This window comes from Penaeus vannamei, chromosome 41, assembly GCF_042767895.1.
Source record: "Penaeus vannamei isolate JL-2024 chromosome 41, ASM4276789v1, whole genome shotgun sequence".
NCBI lineage: Eukaryota > Metazoa > Arthropoda > Malacostraca > Decapoda > Penaeidae > Penaeus > Penaeus vannamei.
Window position 1 is genome coordinate 20,959,894 of NC_091589.1, and position 12,500 is coordinate 20,972,393.

At 47.4% G+C, this 12,500-nt stretch overlaps 1 protein-coding gene across 1 annotated transcript in view; it reads right to left on the minus strand.

Moving 5' to 3' along the window:
- The window catches only part of tgo (Aryl hydrocarbon receptor nuclear translocator homolog tgo), a gene marked incomplete in the record, with an annotated part of 233,298 nt that overhangs the window by 208,054 nt on the left and 12,744 nt on the right, over window positions 1-12,500 (minus strand). Inside the window, 1 exon segment of the mRNA XM_070117621.1 lies at window positions 11,488-11,527. Within this exon segment, the coding sequence (XP_069973722.1) occupies window positions 11,488-11,527 (40 nt within the window).

The window sequence follows — 12,500 nt, forward strand, 5'->3', positions numbered from 1 at the left end:
CAGGATCACATAAAAAGAAATGAAGAAATAGAAGAGCCTCTGAAACGAACGCGGACAGACGGCATACGGGGAAAACGTGTACAATTCTCGCCCTAAGTAATCAATAGAAGAATTCCCTCGTGTCAACTTAAAACTCCTCCCCCCACCCCCTCCCCCGCCGTTCCCCCCACCCCCTCCTCCGCCGTTCCCCTCACCTCCTCCTCCTCCTACTCCACTTCCCTCACCCTCCTCCTTCGCCTCCCTCACCCATTCGACCCTCCTCCTCATCCACTTCCCTCACTCCTCCTCCTTCGCTTCCCTCACTCCTCCATTCCCTTCGCCTCCTACTCATCCATTCGCCTCTTACCCTATCCTCAATTTCCCTCATCCCACCTCCCTTCCTCCTCCATTCCCTTCAGCCCCTTCCTCCTCCACCTACCTTACCCCCTCCTCCTCCGCTCTCCTCACCGTCCTCTTCCTCCATTCTCCTCCTCTGGGTACGTCTCAAACACCTACTTCTACTCCTACTCACTTCTTCCCCTCACACAGATATTGTCGCTGTATGTATGTCTTTTTTCTTCTCCTGGCACTTTCCCTTTCTTCCTGTTTATCTATTTATTTATCTTTTACTCTTTTTCCGTTCACCATTTTTCTATTTTTCTAATTTCGATGCCTTGCTTCTGTTTCTTGGCATATTACACACACATATCTATCCATCTATCTCACTAGTATTCATTCTTTTCCCCTATGCCTGCCTCCTTCCTTCTCTTCCTTCATTCCTCCCTCCCTCCCTCTCCCTCATTTATATGACCTTCGCCCATCTACCGTTCCAGCTGCGTCACGTCAAATCCTTCATCTAATGGACAAAGAAAATTAAACCTTCGCGGAGATACCCCCCCCCCCCCAAGAAAGAAAAAAGTCGCCCATAAACACATTTTGGATTTCCTACACAAATTTTCGAAAGGCATTCATACTTACAACCATACATACATACACATCTATTTATAAATAACCATATCAATACATACACGTATATATATATATATATATATATATATATATATATATATATATATATATATATATATATATATATATATATATATATATATATATATATATATATATATATATACACACACACACACACACACATCCCTTTCCTCCATCTCCACCTCCCTTTCCATCTCCATCTACCTTCCCCTTTTCCCTCCGTGTCTCCTCCACCTACCAGTTCCAACATCTCGTAAAAACCTCAGCACCCTATCACCCTTTAATCCAAACCTCAGAATAAAAAAAACATATTCTGAACATCAAACCCACCAAGCCTCCAACACCCCCACCAAGCCTCATCAAAACCAACCCCCCAAAAAAAAAAAAAAACTACATACGCCCAATCCACACCAACATACACTCTCTCTTTTCCCTTTCCTCAATTCCTCCTTCTATCCCCTCGACGATTCCCTACACCTCCTTCCTCCTCTTCCCTCAATTCCTCCTTCTATCCCCTCGACGATTCCCTACACCTCCTTCCTCCTCTTTCCTCAATTCCTCCTTCTATCCCCTCGACGATTCCCTACACCTCCTTCCTCCTCTTTCCTCAATTCCTCCTTCTATCCCCTCGCCGATTCCATACACCTCCTTCCTCCTCTTTCCTCAATTCCTCCTTCTATCCCCTCGACGCTTCCATACACCTCCTTCCTCCTCCTTCCTCAATTCCTCCTTCTATCCCCTCGACGCTTCCATACACCTCCTTCTTCCTCCTTCCTCACTTCCTACTTCTACCTCCTCGACGATTTCATACACCTCCTTCCTCCTCCTTCCTCACTTCCTCCTTCTACCTCCTCGACGCTTCCATACACCTCTTCCTCCTCCTTCCTCAATTCGTACTTCTATTCACTCGACGATTCTATGCACCTCCTTCCTCCTCCTTCCTCAATTCCTCCTTCTATCCCTCGACAATTCCATACACCTCCTTCCTCCTCTTCCTCAATTCCTCCTTCTATCTCCTCGCCGATTCCATACACCTCCTTCCTCCTCTTTCCTCAATTCCTCCTTCTATCTCCTCCCCGATTCCATACACCTCCTTCCTCCTCTTTCCTCAATTCCTCCTTCTATCTCCTCCACAATTCCATACACCTCCTTCCTCCTCTTTCCTCAATTCCTCCTTCTATCTCCTCGCCGATTCCATACACCTCCTTCCTCCTCTTTCCTCAATTCCTCCTTCTATCTCCTCGACAATTCCATACCCTCCTTCCTCCTCTTTCCTCAATTCCTCCTTCTATCTCTCGCCGATTCCATACACCTCCTTCCTCCTCCTTCCTCAATTCCTCCTTCTATCTCCTCGACGATTCCATACACCTCCTTCCTCCTCTTTCCTCAATTCCTCCTTCTATCTCCTCGCCGATTCCACACACCTCCTTCCTCCTCTTTCCTCAATTCCTCCTTCTATCTCCTCGCCGATTCCATACACCTCCTTCCTCCTCTTTCCTCAATTCCTCCTTCTTTCTCCTCGCCGATTCCATACACCTCCTTCCTCCTCCCTTCCTCAATTCCTCCTTCTATCTCCTCGACGATTCCATACACCTCCTTCCTCCTCTTTCCTCAATTCCTCCTTCTATCCCCTCGACAATTCCATACACCTCCTTCCTCCTCTTTCCTCAATTCCTCCTTCTATCTCCTCGCCGATTCCATACACCTCCTTCCTCCTCCTTCCTCAATTCCTCCTTCTATCTCCTCGACGATTCCATACACCTCCTTCCTCCTCTTTCCTCAATTCCTCCTTCTATCTCCTCGCCGATTCCATACACCTCCTTCCTCCTCTTTCCTCAATTCCTCCTTCTATCCCCTCGACAATTCCATACACCTCCTTCCTCCTCTTTCCTCAATTCCTCCTTCTATCCCCTCGACAATTCCTACACTCCTTCCTCCTCCTTCCTCAATTCCTCCCTTCTATCTCCTCGACGATTCCATACACCTCCTTCCTCCTCTTTCCTCAATTCCTCCTTCTATCCCCTCGACAATTCCATACACCTCCTTCCTCCTCCTTCCTCAATTCCTCCTTCTATCTCCTCGCCGATTCCATACACCTCCTTCCTCCTCTTTCCTCAATTCCTCCTTCTATCCCCTCGACAATTCCATACACCTCCTTCCTCCTCCTTCCTCAATTCCTCCTTGTATCCCCTCGACAATTCCATACACCTCCTTCCTCCTCTTTCCTCAATTCCACATTCTATCTCCTCGCCGATTCCATACCCCTCCTTCTTTCTCTTTCCTCAATTCCTCCTTCTATCTCCTCGACAATTCCCATACACCTCCTTCCTCCTCTTTCCTCAATTCCTCCTTCTATCTCCTCGCCGATTCCACACACCTCCTTCCTCCTCTTTCCTCAATTCCTCCTTCTATCCCCTCGACAATTCCATACACCTCCTTCCTCCTCCTTTCTCAATTCCTCCTTCTATCCCCTCGACGCTTCCATACACCTCCTTCTTCCTCCTTCCTCACTTCCTACTTCTACCTCCTCGACGATTTCATACACCTCCTTCCTCCTCCTTCCTCACTTCCTCCTTCTACCTCCTCGACGCTTCCATACACCTCCTTCCTCCTCCTTCCTCAATTCGTACTTCTATTCACTCGACGATTCTATGCACCTCCTTCCTCCTATTTCCTCCAATTTCTCCTTCTACCTCCTCATGATTCCATACACCTCCTTCCTCCTCTTCCCTCAATTCCTCCTTCTATCCCCTCGACGATTCCATACACCTCCTTCCTCCTCTTTCCTCAATTCCTCCTTCTATCCCCTCGACAATTCCATACACCTCCTTCCTCCTCTTTCCTCAATTCCTCCTTCTATCCCCTCGACAATTCCATACACCTCCTTCCTCCTCTTTCCTCAATTCCTCCTTCTGTCTCCTGGACGATTCCATACACCTCCTTCCTCCTCCTTCCTCAATTCCTCCTTCTATCCCCTCGACGCTTCCATACACCTCCTTCTTCCTCCTTCCTCACTTCCTACTTCTACCTCCTCGACGATTTCATACACCTCCTTCCTCCTCCTTCCTCACTTCCTCCTTCTACCTCCTCGACGCTTCCATACACCTCCTTCCTCCTCCTTCCTCAATTCGTACTTCTATTCACTCGACGATTCTATGCACCTCCTTCCTCCTATTTCCTCAATTCCTCCTTCTACCTCCTCGCCGATTCCATACACCTCCTTCCTCCTCTTCCCTCAATTCCTCCTTCTATCCCCTCGTCACTTTCATACTCCTCCTTTCTCCTCTTTCCTCAATTCCTCCTTCTATCCCGTCGACAATTCCATACACCTCCTTCCTCCTCTTTCCTCAATTCCTCCTTCTGTCTCCTGGACGATTCCATACACCTCCTTCCTCCTCTTTCCTCAATTCCTCTTTCTATCCCCTCGACGATTCCATACACCTCCTTCCTCCTCTTTCCTCAATTCCTCCTTCTATCCCCTCGACGCTTCCATACACCTCCTTCCTCCTCTTTCCTCAATTCCTCCTTCTATCTCCTCGACGCTTCCATACACCTCCTTCCTCCTCTTCCCTCAATTCCTCCTTCTATCTCCTCGACGATTCCATACACCTCCTTCCTCCTCTTTCCTCAATTCCTGCTTCTATCTCCTCGACGATTCCATACATTCCACAATTCCTACTTCTACCTCCTCGACGCTTCCATACGCCTCCTTCCTCCTCCTTCCTCAATTCCTCCTCCTTCTACCTCCTCGCCGACTCCACTTCCCCAACTGAACCGGATCGGAACCCGCCGCGCGAGATCGGATCACCACAGAGGGAATAATCGTCCCGACGTCTGGAGGAGGAGCTGGCGTCACCGCGGTCGGTAAAAGCCTTCCCACGATCCGACATAACCAACACATTAAATGCTGGATGGAGACATGTTGGGAGGAGGAAAGGAGGAGGAGGAGAGGGAAGGAGGGAGGGGAAGGAGGGAGGAGGGAGGGAGGGAAGGGGAGGAAGGGAAGGAAGGAAGGGAAGGGGGGTGAGGAGGAGGAGAAGGGAAAGAAGAGGGACGGAGAAGGAGGGGAGAGGGAGGGTAAAGATGGGGTTGGGGGAAGGAGAAGAGGGAAGAGGGATGGAGGAAGTAAGGAAGGATGGAAGGATGGAAGGAGGGAGAGAGAGAGAGCGGCAAAAGGCCGATGCAGAGGCAGAGAAGCGAGAGCGAGATAAGTTTCCCACAGCCCTCCCCGCCTCCCGGAGAATCCTTCTTCAATAAATTACGCAGATGATGGAAAGCGCCTACCTGACTTCCGGTCGCGTAATTACCGCAACTCCGACCCCTCCCCCCCAGCCCCCCAAAAAAAAAAAAAAAAAAAAAAAAAAAAAAAAAAAAAAGTTTATTAGACGCCCCGACGAAGAAGCACCGGCCTGCCACATAACGTCATGCCCGGTGCTCTCTCCTAATGAGGTGTTGGCAGGTGTTGGCCGGAGACGTCTTGCTGGGCGATGTGCATTGTCAACATCATTTTTCTTTTTTGTTTACATGGATGTTGACATTCTCTCTTATCTCCTCCATTCCATTTGGTGAATCTCATGGACACCACTTTATTTTATCTTATTTTACTTTATTTTATTATATTTGTTTTCTCTCTCTCTCACACACTTATCCTTAGCCTTATCAATACATACACGTACATATATTTCTCTTTCCTCCATTTCCATTTCCCTGGCTATCTCTCTGTCTCTTATCCTCAATTTCCTTTCCATCTCCCTTTACCTGTCTATCTATCTGTCTGTCTGTCTGTCAGCCTGTCAGTCTGTCTGTCTGTCTGCCTGCCTGTATATCTGTCTGTCTGTCTGTCTGTCCGCCTATCTATCTATCTGTCTGCCTGTCTGTCTGCCTGCACTGTCCCAGGATAAAGACTGGCCCTCCCTCCGCCGCCGGAACAGGGCGTGTCACATCGAGACGCGGTAGTTTGGATGCCCAGTGGATGCCCCTGCGAGGTATGACTGGGTAGTGGTGGGAAGGGGATGGGGGGGGGAGGGAGAGGGAAAGGGTCGCGCCCCCTTCCCCCATCCCTCTGCACTGGTCACCTCCACAGCATCACCGTGGGAACATGTGTTTATCGTCTGGGCGATGCCATGCTGCACTGTCCTTCACCCCCTCCTACCCTCCGCCCTCCCTCCCTCCCTCACACCCTGCCTCCTTCCAATCCTATTCTCTCCTTCCCCCTGGCCCTCTTGTTATCTATCTGTGTGTATGGAAGGGGGTGATGCCGATCTTGATGTGGGTGTGCGTGCGTGCATTCAAACGCTGGTCTATACACCATACATAAATATATCTCCCCCACTCTCCCTCCCCCTCCCCCTCCCACACACCCTCTCCCTCTCCCCCTCCTTCCCTCCCTCCCTCCTTCTCTCTCTCGCCCCCTATCTCTCTCTCCTCTCTCCCTCCCACTCCCTCTCCCCCCCTCTCTCTCTCTCTCCTCCCCCTAGGCGATATGCACCGAGACAAAACTGTCGCCGCGAGTAACCCCGTCAACGAAGAGACCGCGAGACAGAGGAGGAAAAAAAGGAAAAAAAAAAAAAAGACTGACCATGATCGCACAAGGACAAGAGAAAAAAACGAGGGACATCCGAGAGAGAGAGAGAGAGAGAGAGAGAGAGAGAGAGAGAGAGAGAGAGAGAGAGAGAGAGAGAGGGAGAGGGAGGGAAGGAGAGGGAGAGGGAGAGGGAGAGGGAGAGAGAGAGGAAGAGGGATAGGCAGAGGAGAGAGGGATAGGCAGAGGGAGAGGGAGAGGGAGAGGAAAGGGAGAGGGAGGGAGAGGAGGGAGAGAGAGAGAGAGAGAGAGAGAGAGAGAGAGAGAGAGAGAGAGAGAGAGAGAGAGAGAGAGAGAGAGAGAGAGAGAGAGAGAGAGAGAGAGCGCTGGCGGCGAGAGGTCGGTGTGAACCTTACGTGCTTACGGAGGAGTGAGGGGGCCTCGGCAGGAATGGGTGGCATGCCAATTGGGGGAGTGGGGAAGAGGGGGAGAGGGGAGGGAGGGGAAGAGAGAGGGGAAGGGGAAGGAAGAGAGTGAGAAAGAGAAAGAGAAATTGGGAAGGAGGGAGAGAGTGAGAGAAAGAGACAGGGTAAGAGAGAGAGAGAAAGACAGAAAGAGAAAGAGAGAGACAGGGTAAGAGAGAGAGAGAAAGACAGAGAAGAAGAAGAGAGAGAAGAAAGACAGAAAAAGAAGAGAGAGACAGGTAAACAGAGAGAGAGCGAGACAGGCAGACAGAGAGAATGAGAGAGAGACAGGCAGACAGAGAGAACGAGATAAAAAGAGAGAAAGAGAAAGAGAGAGACAGGCAGACAGAGAGAGAGAGAAAGAAAGAGAAAGAGAGAGACAGGCAGACAGAGAGAAAGAGAGAGAAAGAGAGAAAGAGAAAGAGAGAGAGAGAGGGGGGGGAGTCAGCGCCCCTGTGCCCCGCGCGTGCCATACACCCGATCCGCGGCCCCTGCATGCGTCGACAACAATCAATTATGACAACTGCCATCCATGTCAACGACGGACCTATCGCCGCCGGTCATGCTCTGGTCCCATCGATGCCCTGACTCTGTCTGTCTGTCTGTCTGTCTGTTTGTGTGTCTGTCTGTCTGTGTGTGTGTGTGTGTGTGTGTGTGTGTGTGTGTGTGTGTGTGTGTGTGTGTGTGTGTGTGTGTGTGTGTGTGTGTGTGTGTGTGTGTGTGTGTGTGTGTGTGTGTGTGTGTGTGTGTGTGTGTGTGTGTGTCTGTGTGTGTGTGTGTCTGTCTGCCTGTCTGTCTATCTGTGTGTCTGTCTGTCTGTGTGTCTGTCTGTCTGTCTGTCTGTCTGTCTCTCTCTCTCTCCGTACAAAGGGAAAAAAAATCCATCTTCATAACCAGAGTCACACCGCGCGGAAACGTAGTTATCACCTCGCATGTGGACGTCCGCGATTTTAACGAGCATCGCACCATTAAAAAAAGACAAAAAGAAAATTAAAAGTGGAGCAAAAAGTAGCCGATGCAAATGAGAACCAAGAGAAAAAAACAAACAAACTCTGAGCTACCTAGTCCGTCACCCATAATACCGCCTTCTGTTTTTTTTTTTTTTTTTTTTTTTTTGAAGCATAAAAAAATGAAACAGATAAAAACATAAATAAATGAATGAATGAATAAATAAATGAATGATTAAATAAATAAATAATGACGCTCGCTCTGGCACCACGGGAACATCAAACGCTTTGGATGATTAAATTGTCTAACCGGTCCAGAGATTAAACTGAATTCCATTAAGCGTCCATGGGTCTTTTTTATTGAACAAATGCTTTAGAGGTACTAATGGCACTTGAAGCACTGACACATGGGGCAAAAAGTGGTTCATGTTGTGGGTGGAGGGCCGAAAACACGCGCTTTTGATGTCCCTCTTTTTACGCCAGTTTCTTCGACACAGGATTTCTGAAGCGACGTAAGGATTAATACGAACAGTAAAAAAAAAAAAATAATAATAATAATAATAAGTTAGAGCGCCGAAACACACGATTTGAATTTTATCTTTTCTTTATTGATTTATGCCACATATTATTATTATTGTTTCGATTACACACGCTTTATCAATCTTTTATCCATCCCTCGCATTTCCTTCCCTGCCTTACGCGGATCCTGCAGGGTCACTAAGCCTCCAAAAGACGGCGCGAGAGGTTTCTTTTGAAAGAAAAAAGGAGAAAAAGGGAGGACACGAGGACGAGACGCGAGAAGGGACGAGGACGAGAACGGGGGACGAGGCTGGAGAGAGGACGCGGACCGACGATGACGAGGAGGAGGGTCAAGGAGGCCAAGAAACGAGGAGGGGGGAGGGGGACGAGGGCATGAACCGAAAAGGATGACGAGGAAGAAGCAACACACGACGAGGAGGACGCGACACGACGAGGACGGCGAGGAAGGAAGCTGCCAGGACGAGGAACGAAGACGGCAAGAAGACGAGAAAGGCGTGGCCAACAAAATGAGAAACGACGAAAGAACGAGAAAGACGAGGACGGGAAAGACAAGAAACGACGAGGAATACAAGAGGACGAGCGACGACGAGGAAGACAAGAGGACAAAAAAAAAACGACGACAGGACAAGGAAATACGAGAAACAACGAGGAGGACAAGACGACAAGAAACGACGAGAAACGACGAGAAACGACGAGAAACGACCCCTCGGTGTGAACGCGTTTTTGCCGTTCGCCGTTTTTTTCCAGCCCGAGTAAATTGCACGTAGCGGGGACTACCCGCGGGCAAACGTCGTGTGTCTGTCTGTCTGTGTGTGACTCACATATCGAATCATCTGGCAATTATGCTATTTTTTGGGAAGGTATTGATTTCTCTCTCCTTTTGGGGGGGTGGGGGTGGGGTGAATGGGGAGGGGAGGACGCGTCTTTAGCGGTGCCGTTGGTCATTTCCCTGTCGTCTCTCTCTCTCTCTCTCTCTCTCTCTCTCTCTCTCTCTCTCTCTCTCTCTCTCTCTCTCTCTCTCTCTCTCTCTCTCTCTCTCTCTCCTCCAACCTTTCTTATTCTCTCTCTCTCTCTCTCTCTCTCTCTCTCTCTCCCTCTCTCTCTCTCTCTCTCTCTCTCTCTCTCTCTCTCTCTCTCTCTTACCCTAAAATCCAACGACCTTTAAAGGAAACGGTAATAAAAAATAAAAAAACTAACGGAAACATAAAACAAATTCACTCTTACGCACGATTCGCCAGCAACATCCTCAAAATCAAAAATAAATTCCCCCCCCCCCCCCCCAAAAAAAAATGAGGCAAAAAAAATCAGAAAAATCCTCCAAATGCCAAACCATGCCCAGCAGATGATGCAACCGAGATCTTGCATCACCCAGCGCCACCCGCAATAATGCCCGAAAAGAGGTAATTTGCTCACTTAACGAGGCAAATTTCACTGTCGGCGTGGCACTGCCCTCGCCTCGATTCTCTCTCCCTCTCTCCCCTCTCCTCTAGTCTCGATTCTCTCCCTCTCTCCCCTCTCCTCTAGCCTCGATTCTCTCCCTCTTCTCTAGCCTCGATTCTCTCCCTCTCTCCCCTCTCCTCTAGTCTCGATTCTCTCCCTCTCTCCCCTCTCCTCTAGCCTCGATTCTCTCCCTCTCTCCCCTCTCTTCTAGCCTCGATTCTCTCCCTCTCTCCTCTCTCCCTTAGCCTCGATTCTCTCCCTCTCACCCCTCTCCTCTAGCCTCGATTCTCTCCCTCTTTCCCCTCTCCTCTAGCCTCGCTTCTCTCCCTCTCTCCCCCCTCCTTTAGCCTCGATTCTCTCCCTCTCTCCCCTCTCCTCTAGTCTCGATTCTCTCCCTCTCTCCCCTCTCCTCTAGCCTCGATTCTTTCCCTCTCTCCCCTCTCATCTAGCCTCGATTCCCTCCCTCTCTCCCCTCTCATCTAGCCTCGATTCTCTCCCCTCTCCTCTAACCTCGATTCTCTCCCTCTCTCCTCTAGCCTTGATTCTCTCCCTCTCTCCCCCCTCCTTTAGCCTCGATTCTCTCCCTCTTCTCTAGCCTCGATTCTCTCCCTCTCTTCCCCCTCCTTTAGCCTCGATTCTCTCCCTCTTCTCGAGCCTCGATTCCCTCCCTCTGTCCCCTCTCCTCTAGCCTCGATTCCCTCCCTCTCTCCCCTCTCCTCTAGCCTCGGTTCTCTCCCTCTCTCCCCTCTCCTTTAGACGCGATTCCCTCCTCCTCCAACCTAGATTCTCTCCCTCTCTCCTCTCTCCCTTAGCCTCGATTCTCTCCCTCTCTTCCCCCTCCTTTAGTCTCGATTCTCTCCCTCTTCTCGAGCCTCATTTCTCTCCCTCTCTCCCCTCTCCTCTAGCCTCGATTCTCTCCCTCTCTCCCCTCTCCTCTAGCCTCGATTCTCTCCCTCTCTCCCCTCTCCTTTAGACTCGATTCTCTCCCTCTCCTCCCTCTCCAATTCTTTCCCTCTCTCCCTCTCCTCTCCTCAGGGAGGAAGAGATTTTTTCCTACTTAGAAAAGTTTACTGAGATAACATGTTTTTAAAACCTATATTTATATACCATCTACGACATAGAGTAGATAAAATAAGAAAATAAATACACAAAAAAAACGATAAAAAAGAGTCAAGAACTGAAGAGGAATAAATGGCAATATGATAAATTTCACTCATGCCCAGAAAATTCCTCTTGCTTCAATACTAATAGTGCATGCCCATTTATGCAGAGAAATTAATTTCATATTCATTTTATACACACGACTTCAAACCGCCTTTGTTATACAACCAACAAACACGACTGAAATGGACGTCTGATCACAAAACCAATTACCTTTTTTTTCATATCAATAATCCAATCAAAACAGAGTAAGACTCGAAACAGCTTGTAAAAAAATCCATACTTTTCTCCTATTCAACTTTTCAATATACAAAATATCGGGTAACACCTTTCAGCCTGACGACGAAAATAACCCAACACAATAAACGGAAAAAGAAGAAGAAAAAGAAAATGCAAGAAAAGACAAAAGACAAGGAAAGAAAAGATATCTTTTGGTACTTACCCTAAGGAACCAGCACGCCGTTTTCTGGCATCAATGCTGCCTGTAAAGCAAGTCAAGAGATTTATTAAAAAGAACATCACAAAAAATACATATCTGAACATCACAAAATATTGTAAAATGGTTAAATTATCCTAAAATATCTCATCATCTAACTTGAACATTTAATAACACCTCTATTATTTTTTTAAATGTATATAATGAAGTGAAACTCTTTTCAGTACAATCATTATAGAGTAAGTGCTAACTACCATTTTTCTCCAGTTAACATACCCTAACCCAAACAAAAAAATAAAACACATTAAGTGATCAAATTACTTATAAACACCAAAGGGAGAAATATACGTGAGAAGACTTCATCCTGCCTTACCAAATAATAATGTCAATGAACCCTTTATGCTCCAAGAAGAACAAGAGTGCAATAATCTTCTTAAGATGCAAAGTACACTATTCTTCCCACATTTAAATTACAAATTACAGCGATCAACATAAATACAAATATTTATTTCTGCATCATAATTTTTGTAATCTTCCTTAAATCATCGACAAGTATTTTTCTCTTTTTTTTTAGGAAATAGAAGTTATTAAACATAGAAATATTCTCTTTGACGATGGTAGAGAAAAAATATCAAACCAAAATCAGATGATGGATCATGACATTCAGTGCAATACAAATATCAGTGATTTAAGTACAAGTGACACTTACAGTGACGATTTCTTTTAAGAGTTATGGATAACTACATTCAATAAGGGGTGGAAAAGTGACTCAAGTTTCTAAACGACAGAAATAAGTGAACTCGAGAAGTGTCTTTAAAATTCTGAAATGCCACTAAAATCAGTGCTGTGTCACATCAATTTTGTGTAGTGTGAAGGTATACACTTTACACATATTCTGACAAAAATAAAAGATCAGAGAGTATCCTATTTTTACCAGCAATTCGAGTAACTGGCCTCTACTTTCTCTCCATTAATACTTCACAAACTAAATACCCTATTCTTTCATCTGAAGTCACAAT